This window comes from Macaca fascicularis, chromosome 14, assembly GCF_037993035.2.
Source record: "Macaca fascicularis isolate 582-1 chromosome 14, T2T-MFA8v1.1".
Lineage (NCBI taxonomy): Eukaryota > Metazoa > Chordata > Mammalia > Primates > Cercopithecidae > Macaca > Macaca fascicularis.
This window is the reverse complement of record NC_088388.1, coordinates 115,686,995-115,709,480: the sequence shown is the minus strand read 5'-3', so window position 1 is coordinate 115,709,480 and position 22,486 is coordinate 115,686,995. Positions and strand designations below refer to the sequence as shown.

At 50.3% G+C, this 22,486-nt stretch overlaps 2 protein-coding genes across 13 annotated transcripts in view; both read left to right on the top strand.

Moving 5' to 3' along the window:
- The window catches only part of SIK3 (SIK family kinase 3), a 257,920-nt gene extending 244,689 nt beyond the window's left edge, over positions 1–13,231 (top strand). For all 11 annotated transcript variants that reach the window (XM_074015274.1, XM_074015275.1, XM_074015271.1 and 8 more), the window contains 4 exons: positions 7,780–7,943; positions 9,122–9,254; positions 10,170–10,340; positions 11,084–13,231. In XM_074015274.1, coding sequence (XP_073871375.1) covers positions 7,780–7,943; positions 9,122–9,254; positions 10,170–10,327 — 455 coding nt within the window. In that variant the 3' untranslated portion in view covers positions 10,328–10,340; positions 11,084–13,231. The remainder of the gene's footprint in view (positions 1–7,779; positions 7,944–9,121; positions 9,255–10,169; positions 10,341–11,083) is intronic.
- Positions 13,232–18,593: 5,362 nt separating this feature from the next.
- APOA1 (apolipoprotein A1) lies at positions 18,594–20,487 on the top strand. 2 transcript variants are annotated; one of them, XM_045370107.2, is made up of 4 exons: positions 18,594–18,647; positions 18,846–18,908; positions 19,081–19,237; positions 19,827–20,487. In XM_045370107.2, the coding sequence occupies exons 2-4, from the start codon at positions 18,866–18,868 to the stop codon at positions 20,428–20,430; spliced, it is 804 nt and encodes a 267-aa protein (XP_045226042.2). In that variant the 5' UTR covers positions 18,594–18,647; positions 18,846–18,865; the 3' UTR covers positions 20,431–20,487. The 2 variants fall into 2 exon arrangements, with proteins under 2 accessions (XP_045226042.2, XP_045226043.2); XM_045370108.2 differs by having other exon boundaries at positions 18,630–18,734.
- Positions 20,488–22,486: the final 1,999 nt, after the last annotated feature.

Genomic DNA, 22,486 nt, shown 5'->3' with positions numbered 1-22,486 from the left:
GACAGAGCGAGACTCCGTCTCAAAAAAAAAAAGTTGTTGCAGCAAATTTCAGCTCATCCTATGGAAGAGCTTTATAAGAACTCTCCAGAATAGGCTGCCTTAGCAGCCTGGGAGCTTTCTAACAGAGGTGGGATCATGGTATGGGGATGTTGTGGAAAAGATTCCCCTGCAAATGGAAGCTTCCAGCACACTATAGTTGGCATGAAAAGGAGATGAGCTCACATTTCTTTCTTTTTTTTTTGAGATGGAGTCTCACTGTGTCGCCCAGGCTGGAGTGCAGTGGCGCGATCTCGGCTCACTGCAAGCTCCTCCCAGGTTCACGCCATTCTCCTGCCTCAGCCTCCCGAGTAGCTGGGACTACAGGCGCCCACCACCACACCCGGCTAATTTTTTGTATTTTTAGTAGAGACGGGGTTTCACCGTGTTAGCCAGGATGGTCTCGATCTCCTGACCTTGTGATCCGCCCACCTCGGCCTCCAAAAGTGCTGGGATTACAGACGTGAGCCACGGCGCCCGGCCAAGCTCAACATTTCTATTGTGCCTTCCATATGCCAGTCACCAAATGCTGTTCACATACAGATTCATTTAATCCTCACAACAACCGTACAACCCTAGAATAACCAACTCTTATTCCCATTTACCAGTGTAACAGCAGAGGCACAGAGATTAAGTAATTTGTCCCCAAAGTCAAGAGGTATTTGAGTGGCACCTGAACATAAGAGTACTCACACTAGCTGTCACTGACAAGAGAGAGGCTCACTGAGCAAGTCCCGGGTGTGCAGGGCACTGAGGAAGGAGCACAGCTACAGCAAACAGTGCTTCTGCCCTCCACCCCTGCCCCAGCCTGTGTCACCGTGTACTTTCAATACTTCTTGAAATGTTTTTCTTCAAAAATTATTTTCTCTAGTTTCTCTTTACCTTCCTTCCTGTGTGACTTCAATGTATAGAAAGTCTGGAGAGCATAATTCCCCATTGTCCCCTGATTGTCAGAGGACCCCTTCTTCAGCAGGCATGCTAGTCTGTTGAGTACCCACTGTTGGTGCAAGTGCTGTGGGCACACCAGAGGAGGGAAAGATTAGTTCAATCCAAGGAATGAGGTAGGTTTCCAGCAATAAGTAGCTTGTGGGTTGGGTCCTGGCGGATGAAGAAGATTTGCCATTTGGATCTAGAGGAGAAGCAAGAGAAAAGAACAATGGGTGAGACTGTCTAAAGGAATTTTTCCAAGGACGGCAGCAGGCTTGGTTGGTTTGAAGTACAGTGTACATGAAGGCATTAGTAGAGCTAAGGACAGAGGTTTTCTAAAATGCATCGTCTAGATTAAGCTGTACCATGAAAAAAACTCAAGTTTCTTCTTTTTTTTTTTTTTTTTTTTTTTTTTTTTTTAAGGCAGAGTCTCACACTGTTGCCCATGCTGGAGTTCAGTGGCACCATCTTGGCTCACTGCAACCTCCACCTCCTGGGTTCAAGCTATTCTCCTGCCTCAGCCTCCTGAGTAGCCAGGATTATAGGCGTGCACCACCACGCCCGGCTAACTTTTTTTGTAGAGACGGGGTTTCACCATGTTGGCCAGGCTGGTCTTGAACGCCTGACCTCAAGTGATCCACCCACCTCAGCCTCACAAAGTGCTGGGATTACAGGCATGAACCACCATGCCTGGCCTTCAAGTTTCTTTTGAAAACTTCAGAGCTTACATTTTTACTTTACCGAAAAAATCATCAGATAATTTACTGTTCACTTTTGTCATGAAAGGCTTATAATGCTGTGCCCCCACCGCCCTGCAGGCAAGTGGAGGAGCTTACTCTTCTCAGCTATTCTGGCCAGGAAGGAATGCCTGCTGTTTCTTTTAATGGTCTCCATCTCAACTGTGTTGCACAAGACTCTACTGTAGGTGCTGTGCGAATGCAGAGATGAAAGGATAAAGAACCTGTCCTCAGGGAGCTTCTACTCTACCGGGGGATGTAAAACAAGCTCATAAACAGCTTTGCTATGAAGTGCTAGGTACTGAGTGCTACAAGAAGTATCATTAAGAAGAGCAGAGCTAGTGTGATCTTCTTAGCATTTCTTAAGGGTAGATGAACAGGGATTGTTGGTGTTATTTAGTTACTTTTTGAGCCAGGGTCTTGCTCTGTCACCTAGGCTAGAGTGCAGTGGTACAACCACGGTTCACTGCAGCCTCGACTTCCTGGGCTCAAGCAATCCTCCCACCTCAACTTCCTGAGCAGCTGGGACTACAGGTGTGTGCTACTACACCCAGCTAATTTTTTCTTTCCCTTTGGTAGAGATGGGGTCTTGCTATGTTGCTGGGGCTGATCTTGAACTCCTGGGCTCAAACAGTCCTCCCTCCTCGGCCTCCCAAAATGCTGGGATTACAGGCACGAGCCACCACACCCAGCCATGTTGGTATTAGTAAAGGAAAATTAGATGCCATCGTATTAGTGTCCATGGTTACCTATTTCCTTGATGGCAATTTGCCACCAGCCAGTATGAGGCCAGGCACTGTGAGAGCACCGAGCAGGCAGCAGGCCAAAGGTTTGGAGAAGTGTCAGATTTCACATGCCCCGTGCTGTCTGTCATCTCCCTGCCTGCCACCCTAGGAGGAAAAACAAGGTTTGTCTTCTATAGTGGTGCATACACTTGATTTTTTTGACTTTGCAAATAAATACAGCAGCATAATCAGTCTACACCATGAGATTACCAACTGGAACTCACAAAGAAAACCACATCCTCTTCTCTGAGCTCAGTCAGCCTCAGCATTATTACTCAGTAAAATGCTGACAGAGTCAGAGGAGTTACCCCAGAGCCTTTAAGGGGAGTATGCAGGCACGTCATTGCTCCCATTTTCTCTCAAAACCCAGTAAGTGAGTAAGGACGAGTCAACATTGACAGATTCAATAGAGAATTGTGCAAGTTGCCCCAAAGTTCCCCGGGCAGGTGAGTGGTGTGCATTGTGTCCGTTTGTGCATTTTCCCCCCTGTGTGATCGGACAATCATCCTACCTCTGCACTCTCTTAGCTTTAGTTTGATAAATTCGAGCATGTAATTCTGGGGAACCGTCTTTCCTGCATGATTTCTATGTCCTTTGGTAGCTGCTGAATTGGCATAAAGGGTTGTCAAAGATTTGATCCTCAATCTCATGTTCCTTGGGCAGTGAGTGAGTCTGTTTATACCCCCCAAAATGGTCAATAGGGTCTCATTCATGGAGTGTCACAAAGGACTTCTAAACTCAGGGTCCGCATTCTTAACCAAAAATCAGACTTGACTTACTTGGTCTTTTACAGTTGATTAAAGACTCTTTTACATGTGTTGTCTTTTTGAGCCCCCAAACAACCCTCATTTTTCAGATCAGGAACCTTGAGGAGAAGCTGAAAGATTTGCCAACACTTGTGTACTTTCCTGGTGAGGGAGCTGGGTCCTGACTTCAAGTTTTCTGATCCCCTGGTCATATATTTTTTCCTTTATACCTCTTTGCCCACTCTGCACCCTCCAAGCACAGCTGCCAAGTGAAAGATGCTAGCTTCCATGTCTTTGACCTACTGATGATACTGAAACTTGAGCATTCAGAACCCTGGTGTATCCCCTGACTCCTATTAATGCTCTTTTTCATCTGGTTTTTAACTCACATTTGTCTGTCCTGAATCAGAGGCTTCTCTTGGAAATTAAAGTTTCCCCGAGTCATTTGTTCATTTACATATGGGTAAATTGTCCCTCATAATTCTGCAAGCAGGGTTCTGTAATTAAATCTATTTCCTTGTTTGTTTTTGTCAGCTGACTCAGTACGCCCTTATGCACTCAGAAATAACATTTCTAAGCTGAATAAAAATCATGCCAGACTTTATTGAGCTTTTACAATGCAGTAACCTCTATGAAGCACTCCACACCCATTGAGTCAGTCCTGTTGTACAGATAACGAAGACCCAGCAGAGCGGGATAATTCACCCAAGCTCCCGCTCCTCAGGAAGCCGGGAAGCCAGGATTTACGGCCAAGTCTTCCTGACCCCAGAGCTTGCGCTTATGACCCTTGTGCTCAACTCCAGCTTGGCTGAGGAATGAGCTCTGGGAAGACCCCCCACGTGGTTTGTCAGGCAGTCGCTTGTTCTGTCTTGGTGCCTACAGGCATCAGACCTGAAGGTGGGGAAGAGAGCAGACAAGGCAAAGGTGAGTGGTGGGTGTTTTGGTTTGCAGAGGCCCCGTTCTCAGGAATGAAAACAAGTTCTGAGAGAGGGAGGGAAAAGACCCTTAAAAGACACGGCAGACAAACCAAAACACTGAGGCCTCCAGAAGAGGCAGGAAGGCTCCAACCAGGACTGTATACATTGTGTTAGCTTTGCTGTTTCCTCATGGTTAGTAATGATCTTTTAAAAATCTTTAAACTGGAGAGCACTCATGTTTGTCCTTGCAGAGAGCAAAGAGATGCAACTGATGAGATTTGCATCCAACTATATAATCAGGCTTAAAGGAAAAAAGCACCCCAAGGAATTGAGTAGATGATGTTAGCTATCAAAGAAGACAATATAGGTTTTTGAAAAAGTAAGAAGCGGCTGCTTGCATTGCTTCTTGGCAAAGCAGACAGAATCATCATTTCCTCACTCCTACATAACCATGTTGCACCACTTCCTGCCAGTGGTTTTTGGTTGGCCCTGGCGCGAACATGCAAGCCATGCCCACTGAGAGGAATTGGGCAGAGTGGGTAGGACGGGCGGGCTAATCCCACAGAGCGAGTCCTGGTGTCCTTTCTTTTTTTTTTTTTTTTTTTGAGACGGGAGTCTCCTCTGTCGCCCAGGCTGGGGTGCAGTGGAGTGCAGTGGCGTGATCTTGGCCCACTGCAAGCTCTGCCTCCTGGGTTCACACCATTCTCCTGCCTCAGCCTCCCGAGTAACTGGGACTACAGGCGCCCGCCACCACGCCCGGCTAATTTTTTTTTTTTTTTTTTTTTTTTTTTGAGACGGAGTCTCACGCTGTTGCCCAGGCTGGAGTGCAGTGGCGCGATCTCGGCTCACTGCAAGCTCCGCCTCCCGGGTTCCCGCCATTCTCCTGCCTCAGCCTCCTGAGTAGCTGGGACTACAGGCGCCCGCCACCGCGCCCGGCTAATTTTTTGTATTTTTAGTAGAGACGGGGTTTCACTGTGGTCTCGATCTCCTGACCTTGTGATCCGCCCGCCTCGGCCTCCCAAAGTGCTGGGATTACAGGCTTGAGCCACCGCGCCCGGCCAATTTTTTGTATTTTTAGTAGAGATGGGGTTTCACCGTGTTAGCCAGGATGGTCTCGATCTCCTGACCTCATGATCCACCCGCCTCAGCCTCCCAAAGTATTGGGATTACAGGCGTGAGCCACTGCGCCCGGCCATCCTGGTGTAGGTTTTCTTTCATCTTCTTCTCTCTGCTGGTTTTAGCTTGCTGTAGCAAAAGAGTTGGCTTCTGGCTGTTCCTTTTACCTCTTTGCTCAGAGAACTTTCAAAAGATTTCTCACTTGCCATCATCTTTGGTAGTTGGGAAGCTCCCTTCTCCTCTAATTTTCTCCGGAATGTCTTACATTACTAGCAATGTGCATGTCAGTTAGCTTCTCTCCCCCTCCATCCTGCCTCTGCCCCTAAGTCCAAGCCTAACCTTAATCATTATAGAAAACCATTTAAATACAGCGACCTGAAATCCTTTACCCAACAGTCAAGAAGTATGCTTTGCTTTCATTATTCAAATAGATCATTGGAATGGCACAGTTAGCATTAGAGCTGTGTTTGCTATTAAGAGTTTTTTTTTTTTTTAAACTTAGTCCCACCGAGAGTCAGTTCATCCAAGATAAGCTCAGTAGTTTCCAAGAAGCATTAACTTAGAACACCAACCAAGCAAATACAACTTATTTTCAAGTCCCAGGCTTTTAAAGACTGAAGTCAGAAGTGCTACCAGGAGGATCCTGTCAACATAGGTGTGGCTTTGATAGTCTTCTTGACTATCCTTGATCAAGAAAAAGTACTCATTCCTCTTTCTCTCCAATTCTAATCTATAGAGTTGCATGCTCTAACAGGATAGTAGCCCATATTAAGACAGCATTTATTTTTATTATTCTTTTTTGAGATAGAGTCTCACTCTGTTGCCCAGGCTGGAGTGCAGTGGCATGGTCTTGGCTCACTGCAATCTCTGCCTTTTGAGTTTAAGCAATTCTCCTGCCTCAGCCTCCTGAGTAGCTGGGACTACAGGTGCACACCACCACACCCGGCTAATTTTTGTATTTTTAGTAGAGGCAGGGTTTCGCCATGTTGGCCAGGCTGGTCTCGAACTCCTGACCTCAGGTGATCCACCTGCCCCGGCCTCCGAAAGTGCTGGGATTATACACTCCCGGCCTAAAGAGCATTTACTGACATCAGTGAAAGAGATCATAATGGGTATAGGACAGTGTTCTAGAACACTGAAGGTTCACAGACATACATGAGATATAGTTCTTGCCTGCAAAGAATTTATAGTCTAATGTGAATGATTAAGTACATAATTGAACATGGTACCAAGGATAATGTTAGAGCAATCAGACACAAAGTCTTTTGAAGTTTAAAGGAAGAAATGATCTATTTCTGTTTGAAAGAAAAAGTTTAATAAAGACAATAGCATTTGATATGAACATAGAATGATGAGTTGCTTTGGATTGGCAGGAATGGAGGCAGAAGAATCAGTTATTTGCAGATAGAAGGAACAATGAGAGCAAATGCATAGAATTGTGCATAGATGGGGGACAGTTAAGTGGTCCCATTTGACTAGAGCTTAGAATGTGTGGAGAGGGGATTATGAGACACTGATTGGAAGACAGCTGGGGGCAGTGTTGTAAAACAAAAGTGGACTACAGAATGGTTGGTCTCTGTAGGGTAGTAATGAGGGATTGGTTATGAGTCTAGCGAAATAATCCAGGAAAGAGGTAATCAGGTTTCCATGAGATTGGCAACAAAGGGATTGAAGTGACCAGCATTGCAGAGGTAGATTCAGTACCAGGAGTAAGGAATCAATAGTGGCCCCAAGAGCTTATGCCTGGAAGATTTGGAAAATGAGGCATCAATACAACAATGTCTGAAGGAGTAGTAGGTTATGGGGGAAGTGGATGGGTTTGGAACTGGACATGGTAAGTGCTACATGCTGGTTAGATATCCAAGGAAAGATACCTAGTAAGTAGCTGGAAGTATGGATCTGGGGCTTAAAGGAGCACTTCAGTAATTCTTTACATAAAGACAGTACAGCCATGAAAACAGATGATGTTGCCAAAGTAAGTATGGGGAGAGAGAAGGTCAAGGACAAAAATGTGGAGAGTACTTGCTTAGAAAGGGTAGGGGGGCCATCAAAGGAGTCAGAAGCAGCAGTTACAGAAGTAGAAAGAGGAGAGGAGCAGTGTGGTACACTGAGGTCACCGGGGGAGGAGACAGGAGGCAGCCGCAGAACAGACGCATCCTCCCAGGCTAGAGCGTCCTGAAAGCTCTGAGAGTAATTCTCATGTGCATCTAGGTTTGAGAACAGATCACTGTTAATTCAACAGAGAAATGAAAGAAGAGAAGGTTCAGTGGGGTCCAGCCATGCCCTGTTATGTGGGATTTTTTTCCCTAAGGGTGTGGCCCCCTCCCCTACAGCTTACTTTTGGAGGGCTGGTCCAGGCTCCTCTCAGCCGTGACCACCGGCTGAGGATTAGCAGTTAGTGTACACGGTCTCCTCAGCCTTGCCCATAGTCCCTTGCAAGACATTTCTTGGATGGGAGTTTGCAGTGCTGGGAGAAGTTCCACCCCACTGACTCTATTCTGCTGTGCCTCCTCAGAGCCTGTCATAGGGAACTGCATGGATAGAAGTTCTCCAGGACAAGCAGTGGAGCTGCCGGATCACAATGGGCTCGGGTACCCAGCACGCCCGTCTGTCCATGAGCACCCCAGGCCCCGGGCCCTCCAGAGACACCACACGATCCAGAACAGCGACGATGCTTATGTATGTTGGTCCCTCCTGCTGCGCAGAGGTGGATCCTCCCAGTCCCAGCCTTGAAACAGAGCATAGTGATGTGGGGTAGCCTCTCTTGGCCGCTCTCCTCAGTCGGCATCCAGACTTTCTGGAAACTGTGGGGAGCATTTCTTTTCTTCGTCTTTTTTTTTTTTTTTTTTTTTTTTTGAGACGGAGTCTCACTCTGTCGCCCAGGCTGGAGGACAGTGGCGCAATCTCAGCTCACTACAACTTCCACCTCCCTGGTTCAAGTGAATTTTGTGCCTCAGCCTCCTGAGTAGCTGGGACTACAGGTGCCTGCCACCACACCTGGCTAATTTTTGTGTTTTTAGTAGGTATGGGGTTTTACCATACTGGCCAGGCTGGTCTCGAACTCTTGGCCTCAAGTGATCCGCCCGCCTTGAGAGCATTTCTTTGAGTCACCCTAACAGACCAAACCTTAATTCAAGTAGAATCTGTGCTCCAAATTTTAGACCAAAGAATCAGAAATAGTTGCCATCTGTTCCCTGTAGTTTTGATTATTAAACCTCTTCTTAGTCTAAACTCAGGCCCCAGCAAATAAGCCCATAAGCTTCTGGTTATTTTTCAGCAGCTACATTGAGCTTACTCAGATCAGGGGAACTGGTGGGCCTCAGCAGTTTTGTTTTCCTAGGGTGGCGCTAGTTACTAGACTAGCCACATGTGGCTATTCAAATCTAAACCAATTAAAATTAAAAACAATTAAAAATTCAGTTCCTCAGTCACACTTTAAGTGCTCAGTAGCCAGTTGTGGCTACTGGTTACCATATTGGACAGGACAGAGAGAGAACATTTCCATCACTGCAGAGTGTGACTGGATCGTGCTGTTCCTAAGACAAAGTCCCAGTGGAGATGGGGAGAGGTCGGAAACCTGGTTTTAGAAAGCCATGTAGGTGTCAAGGTGTCCCCACCAGCTGAGATTTGCCACATCCGCACCACCCTCACCACCCACAGGGGAAAGCCAGGCAGCGTCCCACACTGCGGCTGTGGAGCGCCCCCTTTGGGTGGTGCTGTAGAGGAAGGAGGCTGGAGCGGGGCCCCAGGCTGTCTTTTGCCTGGGCTCCTTCAGAAGGACCAGCTGTCTTTAGGGGTTGCCTGAGAGTGGTGCCTTCTCTGGTGTGCTTATTTCTTCTCTTAACTGTTTTCTGCAGGTACAGCTGGATAACTTGCCAGGAATGAGTCTTGTGGCTGGGAAAGCACTTAGCTCTGCCCGGATGTCGGATGCAGTTCTCAGTCAGTCCTCGCTCATGGGCAGCCAGCAGTTTCAGGATGGGGAAAGTGAGGGTGAGGAGCCTTATGCATGGGGCACTCCAGAGAAGTTCCTGGAGGGGCCTCCCTCCATCTTCCGTGACCGCTCCCCTCTTCGGTAGGAAGAGCTCATGGAGAGGTAGAGCCACAGCATCCCACACGTTCTGGACACAGCCCCTTTCCCCACTGGTCTTCCCTGAGTGCGGGTGTGTAAAGGAGGTGTGGCCTCTGGCCAGATGGCACAGGGCTCTCCCATTCCTGTCTCATCTCTGTGATGACACGCCTTCAATCACTTTCTCCGGTTCTGCTTAGAGGGCATCAGGTCCTAATGGCACATTTTTGGCTCTCCTTGGAGCCAGTTGGGGGAGGGTGTCATAACAAATAATAGGCATAGGCCTTGGGCAGGACAGGTCTGCCATCAGTCCCAAGGCTGTCCTTTTCAGGCTCTGCAGGCGAGGCACTTGGCTTTCTGGACCCCGAGATCCTCATCTATAAAGTGGCAAAAACGACAAAGCCTTTATCCTACATCGTGCTCTGAGGGCTGCCTGGCTTAGTGAGTATAAAGTGCTTAGCACAATGTCTGGAACACAGACAGTGCCAGGAACGGGTGCCTGCAGGCAGTAAAATCATTGTCCCTTTCACCGTTTAAGAGGTGGTCCTTTCTGAAGGAGTCCTCTATCTTCTCTCACACTATAGTAGTTGATCTTACCTAAGGATGGGAAAGGGCAAAGGAAAAGGGCAAAAACGGAACAGGCAGAGAATACAGGAAGAATCTTGGCCCCCGCCCATTGTCACTCAACACCTTGAGGGCCTGCTGTGAGCTAGAATTCAGGGCTGGGAGTCAGGCTGTGGGATGCTCAGACAGGTTGCCTTCGATTCCTCCTCTGTCTCCCCCTTGCTCTCCTAGCCCCCCAGTTCCCTGCCAACCTCATGTTCTTTTTGGTCTTGCAGAATGTGGGGCAAGCCTGGGAGGTCATGAGCACCCAGACCTGAGTGATGGCAGCCAGCATTTAAACTCCTCTTGCTATCCATCTACGTGTATTACAGACATTCTGCTCAGCTACAAGCACCCCGAAGTCTCCTTCAGCATGGAGCAGGCAGGCGTGTAACAAGAAACAGAGAGTGAGTGTCACCCTGGCCAGGGCCAAACCAGCCCTGTGGCCCAGTGCCCGCTCCCGATCCCATCGGGAGCTTCAGCGCGTGTGTTGTGGTGGCCAGTGCAGTCGACAGTGCCACGCCTCCCCTCGAGGCCTTCACAGTTTCTTGCTTTGCATTAACTACCCTGCTAGTTTTAGGGCATGAGGTAGGGGTGGAGGTGTGCAGAAGAAATGCTAAAGACAGTCTCTTGGTTCGGTTATGGGGAATAAGACACAAGACCCGCCTCGTGTTATAGGTGCTGTAGCCTTTACAGCAGTGAGCTACGGCTCCAGAGGGTGGAGGTGACCTCTGGCCAGCGTAATAAGGAAAGGAGGAAGTCCTTAAATTCAGTCTAAAAGACAAAACCTGGCAGGAAAACATGTCCAGCCATATTTTTTAAGGCCGTACAGAAGCAAGTGGCAGGATATTCCAGACCAGGGAAATGTGTGATGAGAGGCCCATGGTAGAAAGAATGGGGAAACTGGCTCGTTCAGCTGGAGTAATGCAGAGAGTACACAGCAGGCACCATGGGTTGTATCTGGAAAATCTCTGACAGAAGAGGCCTGATGAAAGGGAAGCCACTTGGCAAATCCACATCAGAGCCTCAGTATGGCAAGCTGCCTGAACACCTGAGGAAAAGCGAACCCGCTCCATTTTTTTAAAAGTTTTAAATGGAATATTTGAGTCTCTTTTCAAACTAATTCTTCTCTGTGTCTGCTTTATTCCAGGTTTTGTGTACAGCTTGGGAATGAAAAGGTTGATCGTAAACCCACAGTATCTTGCAGCGTTGCGCCAAATCGCCCTTGTGTTTCTCTCCACCCAAAATATCACAGCTCCTTTCCTCACATTTGGTTCAGCCGTGTGCTGTTCTTTTGGGTTCTGAGAGGGTTTTGCCATGTTTGCTTGTATGACCAAGTCACCAAGGAAATAAACAGGAAGGAAATCCACGTTCTTCATCTTTTGTGACAGTATATTTGAGTTGGTGGTTTTTTTGTTGTGTTTGGGGGTTTGTGTTTTGTTTTGTTTTTGGTATGTTTTCTTCTGGAGGTCATTTACTTTCTTTTTCTTCCTTTTTTTCCTCTCGTTCCTTTTTTGAAACAGGAGAGCAAAGCAGTTAGAGTTCAGAGGCCAGGGGCCTCAGGGCCACTCCCTCCCTAGCCTTCATCAGCAGAGCACCCTCCATCCCCCTGCATTGCTCTTCCCCAAAAGCAAATACTAAAGGATGCCATCCTCTGGAATCCTAATGGCAGGCAAAGGGAGAGAGGAAGGGTGACGGCTTCTGGCACTTAGAGAACAAAAAGAACAAAAAAAGAGAAACCCCCAAGCCTGGAACCCAGAGAGGTCTTTACTGCTGGGATCCACGGAAAACATGTCTGTCCCAGCCAAGATCATATGACGAGTTTAGCACGGAGGCTGAGAGTGACCTGGCATAGATGGTTTGCCAGTTAGAATGTCTCAATTTGAGCCTTTGCTTTTGGTGGATAACTCAGCTCCCCCCTTGTAACCTGGAAAGTTGGTTGCCTTTATCATCCTGCTGGTTTTATCTATGGACTGAACACCCGACAGCAGTGCACTATGCTTTCTGTGACATCTTTCATTCTCATTTTATATTGTGCTATAAAAAGGATTGTTTCTCCATATATATAAGTGTATATATATAATATATATATTATATGTGTGTATATATATTATATATATATATATATGCTCTCCCCTTTCAGCCTCTTTGTCACAGGCAAGAAGTGTAGTAGGTTGCCTTGGGCCCTGCCTCTCTCCTAACCCCCTCTTCCCCACTGGGCACCCTCAGCCCCTATATTTTAATTCTTGATCATGTAGAAATTGTTTTTGGTAAATGTTGATACTATTGTTATTATCATTATTAATAAAGAGAAAAGGAATTTTTGTTTAAATGAGAAATGTTTAACCAGATTCTGTTCTATTTGAATTGTGACTTGCACCTTTTGTTCAAAGTATTTCCTTTAGGCATTGTAATTGTGAACAGCTCTTACTTGTGCCAGTGACAGATGCAGTGGTCTCCTTTCCCCAGCTGAAGCAGTGCATACGCAATAGCTATTGTTTGTGTTATCTTTATTTCTCTTCATTGTTAGAAACCAAAGTCTTCTCTGCTGGCTGGGGCTGAGAGAGGGTCTGGGTTATCTCCCTCTGATCTTCAAAACAAGAGAGAGACCTTGAATACTCTGACTCTCCACCCTTGTTTTTTCTGGGAAAGCAGAACAAGAGGTCCTGAGTCCCCTCCTAGTCTTTCATCCTGAATTTGCACAGAGGAAAGCAGGTGCCCGGCATGGCCATCCTGATGTTGCTGGCAGGATCTCCATGCACCTTGTCCTTCTCCACTGATACTGGCAGCTTGGCTCCTGGACCCAATATCCCTTGAGTGGAATTCTGCAGTGCAAGAGCCTTTCCTGGGAGCTGTCCCATGTTTCCATGGTCCCAGTCTCCCCCCCACTTGGTGGGGTCACCAACTACTCACCAGAAGGGGGCTTACCAAGAAAGCCCTAAAAGCTGTTGACTTATCTGCGCTTGTTCCAGCTCTTATGCCCCCAACCTGCCCTACCACCACCACGTGCTCAGCCTGATCTGTTTACATGGTACTGTATGTATGGGAGAGCAGACTGCACCCTCCAGCAACACCAGAAGAAAGCCAGTGAGCCTACTAACCGTGCCATCTTGCAAACTACACTTTAAAAAAAAAACAACTCATTGCTTTGTATTGTAGTAACCAATATGCGCAGTATATGTTGAATGTATATGAACATACTTTCCTATTTCTGTTCTTTGAAAACGTCAGAAGTATTTTTTTTTCTTTCTCATTTTATGTTGAACTAAAAAGGATTAAAAAAAATCTGCAGACTCAAGTTGCTAAGACCTTTTGTCCTTCCTTTTGTCCTTTTGTGAGGCACTTACTTACAACTTGGTTACTTAGTTGGACAGTAGGAGGTTGTGTAGATAGAAGCCTGATTGTGTTCTTAGGCTGATCGATTATTTGCCTGTGGTTTGGAGTCTAGTTAGGAGAAGCCTCAGGTAAGTGGGAGCTGGAGCAGTGGAGGCTGGAGAGGTCTGCCAGGCTTAGGGTGGGGCTTTGAGTGATTCATGATCTCATCTCACCCTTATGAAACTCACATTCTCTAGAAGCCTGAACTCTGCTTCACACTGTGTCCCTGGGCACCCAGCTCAGACTCTGCCCCATCAGAAGGGAGCATTTGAATTTGCCGGGCCAGGTGGAAAACAGCTCCTTGAAAGGGCACTTTTGAAGAGTATAGGGAAAGATCCTCAAAGAGTGGACACAGGCTGGACCCTTCATGACGTGACCTCCATTGGCCGAATGAAAGGACAGCCAAATAAGTATTTGGAAAGAAAGGGAGGGGCCAGGCGTGGCTCACACCTGTAAATCCAGTACTTTTGGAGGCCGAGGTGGGTGGATCACCCGAGGTCAGGAGTTCGAGACCAGCCTGGCCAATGTGGCGAAATCCCGTCTTTACTAAAAATACAAAAATTAGCCAGGTGTAGTGGCGGGCACCGGTAGTCCCAGCTACTCGGGATGCTGAGGCAGAAGAATGGCTTGAACCCAGGAGGCAGAGGTTGCTGCAGCAAGCCAAGATTGCACCACTACACTCCAGCCTGGGTGACAGCAGGATACTCCATCTCAAAAAAAAAAAAAAAAAAAAAAAAGGCAGGGCAGGGGTGGGATTTTCCTATAGTTTTCCCCTTTATCCATACGTGAACTTCCAAGGGCAGGATAGAGTTTCCAGCAAGTTTCCAGGCATGGCTAAGAGACAGGTGGTTGAAGGCTTCTATGAAGAAAGCTCACTGAAGCTGGAAACACCATCTGAGTTCACAGAAGGAAGAATGAGAGGTGGGAATTTAGAAAGCCTTCCAAACTGGGCATGGTGTCACGCGCCTGTAACCCCAGCTGCTCAGGAGACTGAGGCAGGAGAATGACGTAAGCCCAGGAGTTCGAGTCCAGCCTGGGCAACATAGCAAGACCTCACCTCTATAAAAAATAAACTTAACCAGGCTTAGTGGCAGATGCTTGTAGTCCCAGCTGCTCAGGAGGCTGAGGCTGAAGGATCATGTGAGCCCAGGAGTTTGAGGCTGCAGTGAGCCATGATCGCACCACTGCATTCCTGGAAAGAAAAGAAAGACTACAAGTCTGTGGAGGGGCTAGAAAGTTGCTGTAGGGCCATTTAGAGAAGAAAACAGCCTTCTCAAGAAGGGTCTTCTAAAACTCCTGAGTCTGTGTATGCTCTCAAGGAGGACTAGGTGAGTCTCTAGAACCAAACAGTGATAATACCCAGATCCCTTCCAGCAAATTGTAGCACCTATTGTAATAGATGCCACTCCCTCCTAAAATCAGCCAGGGTGCCTTTGGACCAGAGGGAGGGTGAGCTTTTGGAGGAAGCAGGGCACTGGCTCCTGGACACAGACTGGAGAGCTCAGCTCCAGAAAACAGGAGCCATGCTGACAGAAAACCATGTAGAGCATGATTTTCTTTCTGACTTTGTGCCAGCCTCACCCCACACCAACTGCAAAGATCAAGAATTCACAGGGCTACTGTGCTTCCCTCCTGCTGATCAAAGATGAGCTCTGTCCTGGCCTTAGTCTTTTCTAAGCAGGAGGGCAGGAGAGAATCTTGCATAGTTGGCTGCAGTGCCCCACCCACGGGTCTAACTTGGGGCTGCAGCAAAATTGCCAAATAGTGGGGGTGGGGGTCCTGTCTCCCCTGCTCAGTCGGCACCTCCCCTCCCTAACTCTCATTCTGGCTGACACCACATGCTCCCAGAAGAAATGTTCTGAGCAGGGGCTGGTATGAGACTGCCTCCCCTCCCAGGACCCACTCCTCCGTATGACCAGGCTGGTGACCCTCCCTTTAGCGTGCCAGTGCCATTCACTGAGCAAATAGGTGCCAGACCTAGCAGGGGACAGAGTCCTCCCGATACAGACGGACCAGTATGCTGGGACATAAATTGTGAAAGGAGTTGCTAATCTTTCTGTGCAAAATCCACTCCTGCAGTCACTGCCAACACTTTCGCACATGTCAGGGCATCCAGGGCCAGGACTTGGTAACCCTGTTCAGGAGCAGTCGCTCTGGAGGCTCCCAAGATGAGAGAGAGAAGTGGGTGGAAACAGAGGCCTACTTTGTGGGCCCCGCAGCCACTGAACAGTCCAACCCATGGCCACTGAGCACCTTGAACAATGCCTGGCTGGACCCTGAGTCTGAGTGTGTCATCAACCCAGTTTGTTGTTGTGAGTTTTTCCATCAGCTCTGTCCAGAAAGACTTCCTTCCTTTCCAAAACATTAGTAAAGGGGCCTTGGACGAGTTTAAGCCAAATACCTTGCAATAAAATGGAGTAGCCGCCCTGGTGAATAAGTATATTTAAAAAAGGAAACTGCCTGCTTGGTAAGATGCTGTTCAACAGCACCCCCTATCCTGACGCCTTGCAGTCCCCGAGCCAGGAAACTGAGAAGTCCCTGATCAGACTGCAAAGGCTGCAGGCTCCGCAAGGGTGCAAGGCCACCCTCAAAAAACTAGAAGCCAGGCCTCCCGATTCCCACCCCTGCCAGTGCTACATAGTTAACAGCTGAAGGATGCAGGGCAGCTCTGAGCTGCAGTTTTCCCACAGGCAAAAATCACAAGGGTAAAATCTGGCCTCCAGCCTTATAGGGATATTCTAAGTTGTGAAAGTGCTTTGGCCACTAAAGAACTGTGCAAATGTTAAATACTAGGTTTAGCCATAACAATCCTTTTAGTAACAAACCAAAGAGAAGGGTCAAACACTGGCAAGTATCTTGGAGTACAACCACAGGAGTTCCCCCATGTGCTGACTGGGGCAAACTCTACCCTCCAAAAGAAAAGATGCTCTCTTGGCCTGAGACACCTGTGAGCTGTCCCAGCAGGGGACCAGCCACCTTCCCACTTTCTAGAGCTACAGACAGCTGGGATGGCTAAGTAGGCAGTCCAGGCTGACGGCTCACCAAGGCCACCTCCCTGTCTACACAGTCCCACAGACATCTGGGGCCCCTTCAGTCCTGGGAAAGACCCATATCTCAGCAACTGCAAGTTAAGGTCAAGCAGAGAAATGTGGGATTGCTGCCTTCACGCCTGCTGCAGAAGCTGAGGTCTCAGGTCTGATACAGCAAGTGTACTGGGAATAAGGGAATACAATACCAGAAACTGGGATTCTAGAAAACACAATAGTTACTGTTTACTAAGTGCGAGGTACCTTTCTAACAGTTTTGCATATATGTTCAAATTTCATGCTTAAAACGATACAAATTTATTACCTTACAGTTAGGGAGGACAGAAGTCCAAAATGGGTCACACTGGGCTAAAATCATGGTGCCAGCAGAGCTGTGCTCCTTCTGGAGGCTACAGGGGAAAATCCTTTGCCTTCTCCAGCTTCTAGGGAAGGGCTGGCCATGCCCCTCAGCTCATGGCCCCCTTCCAGCAGTCACATGAGTCTGACCTCCGCTGCCATCCTCACATCTCCTTCTCTGACTCTGAGGCCCCGCCTCCCTCTTGTATAACTAAGGACCCCTGTGATGACAATGGGCCCACCTGGAGAATCCAGGCCAACCACCCCATCTCCAGGTCCTTAATCACACTGGCAAAATCTTTTTTTGCCATGGAAGGTAGCAAAGCCACAGGTTCCAGGGATGAGTATGTGGACATCTTTGGGGAGCGTTATTCTGCTTGCCACACAGTAACCCCTGCCGTAACTCTGGGCGATGGCATGTTCTATCATTATCTTCAATCAGAAACTGATGTGTGGGGAGGTGACGTATCATAACTCATCCAGGGTCACACAGCTAGTAAGTGGCAGAGCTGGGATTCAAATCTAAGGTTTTCTGGCTCCAGAATCTTCTCTGAAGTGAAAGGCATGAGGCCGACCACTCCCTGATCTGGTAAACAGAGATGTCAGGCTGGTTTGTGGTGTTAGGGAGTTTCCTGGGGTGATGGTACAGGGCACATGTCTGCCCTGCATCCTAAGTCCAGAGACTGGGTTCTAGGTCCAGCCTTGCGTCTAACTCCCTGAGAGATGAGAGCCTTTGGGCAAAGTCCCTCCGTGCTCTTCAGTCTGTTCATCTGTGAGATGGTGGCGTGGGAAGGGGCTGGAGTGATCTCACAGTTCTTCTCAGCCTGCATCACGGGCTCTAGGACTCAGGTCCTGTCAGTAACCTGCTGGGGGAGGTCTGGGCCTTCCAGGAGAAACCTGACAAGATGATGCTGCAAACACGAACGGACACACTGCACTTTACGTTCACAGGCTGTCTCAGGGGCCTCCAAAAACCCTGACCATTCTTGCCCCATTTTGCAGATAAAAAACTGAGGCTCAGAGAGATTACATAACTTGCCCACAATCTTCCTCCAGCAAGATGGAGGCCAAGTGAAATGAGAAAGGTGGTCTCCTGCCACTTCCTTACCCGAGGGTCTTCTCCCCACACCAGGGCTTCCCGAGGGCTGAGATCCAGTCTCACGTGTGCGTGATCAAATGTAAGTGTGAACAATGCGAAGGGAGACGTCTTCAATCTAAGGGGCTTCAATTCTGTAATGTAATTCTGAGATTATGCCCTTTTCTTTTCAAGTCTTTCCTTTTTGAAGTGATGGTCTTTACAATATCTTTACAAGACAGAATTAAAAGTTGGCAGCTCTGAATTACTCTCAAGAGTGTTTTGATGCAAGAGGTCTCCGAAACCTCAGTCTGGGAGCCACGGAGCGCTCTCCCCTCTCCCCAGGTTTACCAGTTTGGGAGGCTTGGAGAGAGGCCTGGAGGACCTGCTGGGGACTAAAGAAGCGCACTGGTGGGAGGACAGGATGGGGGGAAGGGGAAGGGGAGTGAAGTAGTCTCCCTGGAATGCAGGATGGTGGGGGAGGAGGTCTCCTGGGTGGAGGAGTCCCAGCGTCCCTCCACCCTCTCCTCTGCCAACACAATGGACAATGGCAACCGCCCACACACTCCCATGGAGGGGAAGGGATGAGTGCAGGGAACCCCGACCCCACCCCAGGGACCTGCAAGCCTGCAGACACTCCCCTCCCACCCCCACTGAACCCTTGACCCCTGCCCTGCAGCCCCCGCAGCTTGCTGTTTGCCCACTCTATTTGCCCAGCCCCAAGGACAGAGCTGATCCTTGAACTCTTAAGTTCCACATTGCCAGGACCCGTGAGCAGCAACAGGGCTGGGGCTGGGCTTATCTGCCTCCCAGCCCAGCCCCTGGCTGGAGACATAAATAGGCCCCGCAAGGGCTGGCTGCTTAGAGACTGCGAGAAGGAGGTGAGTCCTGCTCCCTGCTCCGGGTGACTCTGGCTCCCCAGCTCGAGGGTCAGGCCCTGCTCCAGGCCGGGCCTCCGGGTACCTGAGGTCTTCTCCCACTCTGCGCCCTTCTCCTCACCTTGCTGCAATGAATGGGGGAGCACGGGGCTTCCGCATGCTAGAGGCCCCCCACTCAACCAGCCCCTTCTTCTCCTCCAGGTCCCCCACGGCCCTTCAGGATGAAAGCTACGGTGCTGACCTTGGCCGTGCTCTTCCTGACGGGTAGGTGTCCCCCAGCCTAGGGAGCCAACCATCGGGGGGCTTTCTCCCCAAACCCCTGTGGCCCACCCTCCTGGGCAGAGGCAGCGCCCTCTCCCCCACCTCCAAGCTTGGCCTTTCGGCTCAGATCTCAGCCCACAGCTGGCCTGATCTGGGTCTCCCCTCCCACCCTCAGGGAGCCAGGCTCGGCATTTCTGGCAGCAAGATGAACCCCCACAGACCCCCTGGGATCGAGTGAAGGACCTGGTCACTGTGTACGTGGAAGCACTCAAAGACAGCGGCAAAGACTATGTGTCCCAGTTTGAAGGCTCCGCCTTGGGAAAACAGCTAAAGTAAGGACCCAGCCTGGGGTTGAGGGCAGGGGCAGGGGCCAGAGGCCTGTGGGAAGATGTTGAAGCCAGACTGGCCGAGTCCTCACCTACTATCTGATGAGCTGGGTCCCACAGATGGTCTGGATGGAGAAACCGGAATGGGATCCCTATGCAGGGTCACAGCCCATGCCCCCTTGCAAAGGACAGACGAGGGCTGCCCGACCTGTGATCACAGTGCCACATTGTGCCTGCAAGTGTAGCAGACCCCTTTCCCTTCTTCACCACCTCCTCTACCCCTGCCCAGCAAGAGTGTGGGCTGTCTTCGGAGAGGCGAATGTGCTGGAGGCATAGAAGCGAGGTCCTTCAAGGGCCCACTTTGGAGACCAACGTAACTGGGCACCAGTCCCAGCTCTGTCTCCTTCTTAGCTCCTCTCTGTGCCTCGGTCCAGCTGCACAAAGGGGCATGGCCTGGCGGGGCAGGGGTTTTGGTTGAGCGTGTACTGGAAACGCAAGGCCACTGCACCTCCGCGAACAGGTGTTGCCCAGGGCTCACCCCGGTAGGCTGGGGCGCTGGGAGGCCAGCCCTCAACCCTTCTGTCTCACGCCCCAGCCTAAAGCTCCTGGACAACTGGGACAGCGTGACCTCCACCGTCAGCAAGCTGCGAGAACAGCTCGGCCCGGTGACCCAGGAGTTCTGGGATAACCTGGAAAAGGAGACAGAGGGCCTGAGGCAGGAGATGAGCAAGGATCTGGAGGAGGTGAAGGCCAAGGTGCAGCCCTACCTGGACGACTTCCAGAAGAAGTGGCAGGAGGAGATGGAGCTCTACCGCCAGAAGGTGGAGCCGCTGCGCGCGGAGCTCCACGAGGGCACGCGCCAGAAGCTGCACGAGCTGCACGAGAAACTGAGCCCGCTGGGCGAGGAGGTGCGCGACCGCGCGCGCGCCCACGTGGACGCGCTGCGCACGCATTTGGCCCCCTACAGCGATGAGCTGCGCCAGCGCCTGGCCGCGCGCCTTGAGGCGCTCAAGGAGAACGGCGGCGCCCGCCTGGCCGAGTACCACGCCAAGGCCAGCGAGCATCTGAGCACGCTCAGCGAGAAGGCCAAGCCCGCGCTCGAGGACCTCCGCCAGGGCCTGCTGCCCGTGCTGGAGAGCTTCAAGGTCAGCTTCCTGAGCGCTCTCGAGGAGTACACTAAGAAGCTCAGCACCCAGTGAGGCGCCCGCCGCCGCCCCCCTTCCCGGTGCTCAGAATAAACGTTTCCGAAGTGGGAAGCCGCTTCTTTCTTTTGGGAGAATAGAGGGGGGTGCGGGGACATCGGGGGAGCCCGGATGGGGCCTTTGGCCCTGAAGCAGGGACTTCCAGCCGGAGTTCAACAACTCCGTGCCCAGACTGGGCGTCTTAGGGCCAAGATCGACGTTGGAGGACCTGCTGGACGCCTGGCTGCTTACGAGTGAGGGAGTAGAGTCTGCCTTACCAAGGCTCAAGTAGAAAGGAAGTCACAGTGGACCAGGCAAAGCCACAGACAATCCAAGGCCAGCTGCCCTGAAAGGGACTCAGACAAGGCCTGCAGCCCTGTCTGGGGCAGGACAGGAAACAGGGTTGCTTTAGTTGGGAGCAGTGGGTTCCCCGTCCCCAGAGGTGTTCCGTACAGAGCCTTCTCCAGCCCAGTCGCTGTCAGCGGGGCGGGGCGGGGCGGGACGGAGCGGGGCGGCCTCAGGGAGTCACTGGGATTGGGGTGTGGCCCCGGGTGCAAGTGAAGTGCTTGGAGTTTGAGCGCCTCCTCCTTTATGAATTCAAAAACTTCTCGAACACTTCCCTCTTCTTCTCACAAGGCCAGTATCCCCCTCCCACTACTCCCATCCCACCCAGAAACAGCCACCGCTTCCTCAGGCACGGCAGTGTAAGCCAGCCCTCCACCCGCTGCGGCTCCATGCCATGCCACCGGCTCCATGCCATGCCACCCCCTCTTTCCGCTAGCCCTGGCAGAAGCTGGCCTGAGTCAGAAAAATCACCACCACCTCTTGCAGGTACATTTTTATTTCCGAGATGCTCTCATATCTGTGATCTCACTGCATCCTTCCTTCCTCCCATCCTGGCTAGATTGCCATCAGAGGCACAGCATGGATGAGGATGCTGAAACCTGGAGATGTGACGTCGCTTGCCCAGTGAACAGCAGGATGGGCTAGGCAGTGCTTTTTAGACCCTGCACCCCTGGCCATCCATGATTATTAAAAAGAGTGTGTGGGTCAGGCACGGTGGCTCAAGCGTGTAATCCCAGCACTTTGGGAGGCTGAGGCGGGCATATCACTTGAGGCCAGGAGTTTGAGACCAGCCTGGCCAATATAGTGAAACCCTGTCTCTACTAAAAATACAAAAAATCAGCTGGGCGTGGTGGCTTGCACCCGTAATCCCAGCTACTAGGGAGGCTGAGGAAGGAGAATTGCTTGAACCCAGGGGGCAGAGGTCACAGCCGAAATCATGCCACCACACTCCAGCCTGGGCAACAGAGCAAGACTCCAGGTAAAAAAAAAAAAAAAAAAAAAAGAGTGTGTGGCCTGGCACTCAAGTTCACATGGGTGTGCAGGCATGCCTATGTATTGTCACATGACCTCCCTGGTCACAGTCCCTCCTTGCACTCATGTCTGAATGTCCCCGCATGCATGCATGTGGCTTCACAGATCTGGGCAGTGCGCTTGTACAGCCTTCCCTACCCTCTCTCTGCAGGGCCTTTCACCCACTCATGCAGGCCCTGGATAATCTGCCCATATCCATGTCCCCATCTCCAGTGTATCTTAACTACCCCCTGGGTAAAGGAGCGGGCGTTTTAGTTCCTAACCTTCCAGAGCTACAACAGCAGTCATCCAGCCAGGTCTGGGTGGGAACATTTTCCAGATACGGGTGCTGAGATCTCGGCTCAGAGAGAAGCCCTGGGGAATTTCCAGAAGAAAGCAGTCTCCAGGTGGGGCTGGATACACCGATGCCACTGAGATCTGTAAAGGAGTCCCTAACACCTGACACAGGAGCGACAAAACTGTTTTCTGCACCAACTGAGCAGAATACTCGCAGCTGACCTGGGCTCAAGGTCTGGCCCTGCCACGTGCTGGCTCTGTGATGCTGGCCAAGTGCCTTTGCCTCTCTGGGCCACAGTTTTTTCATCTGAAGAGTGGAGCCCTACTCAAGCCATCTGCAGCTCTGGGGCTCTCTGACCTAACATCTTTTGGGTGGTGGGGACACAAAGGAAGCAGCCTCTGTTGGGGGAGATCTTGTGCT

Excerpts from the sequence above, each read along its gene's own strand:
- APOA1 (XM_045370107.2), top strand. The coding sequence starts at position 18,866 with ATGAAAGCTACGGTGCTGACCTTGGCCGTGCTCTTCCTGACGG. Across the intron at positions 18,909-19,080 it reads GGCCGTGCTCTTCCTGACGG|GGAGCCAGGCTCGGCATTTC; the intron begins GTAGGTGTCCCC and ends TCCCACCCTCAG. Across the intron at positions 19,238-19,826 it reads GCCTTGGGAAAACAGCTAAA|CCTAAAGCTCCTGGACAACT; the intron begins GTAAGGACCCAG and ends CTCACGCCCCAG.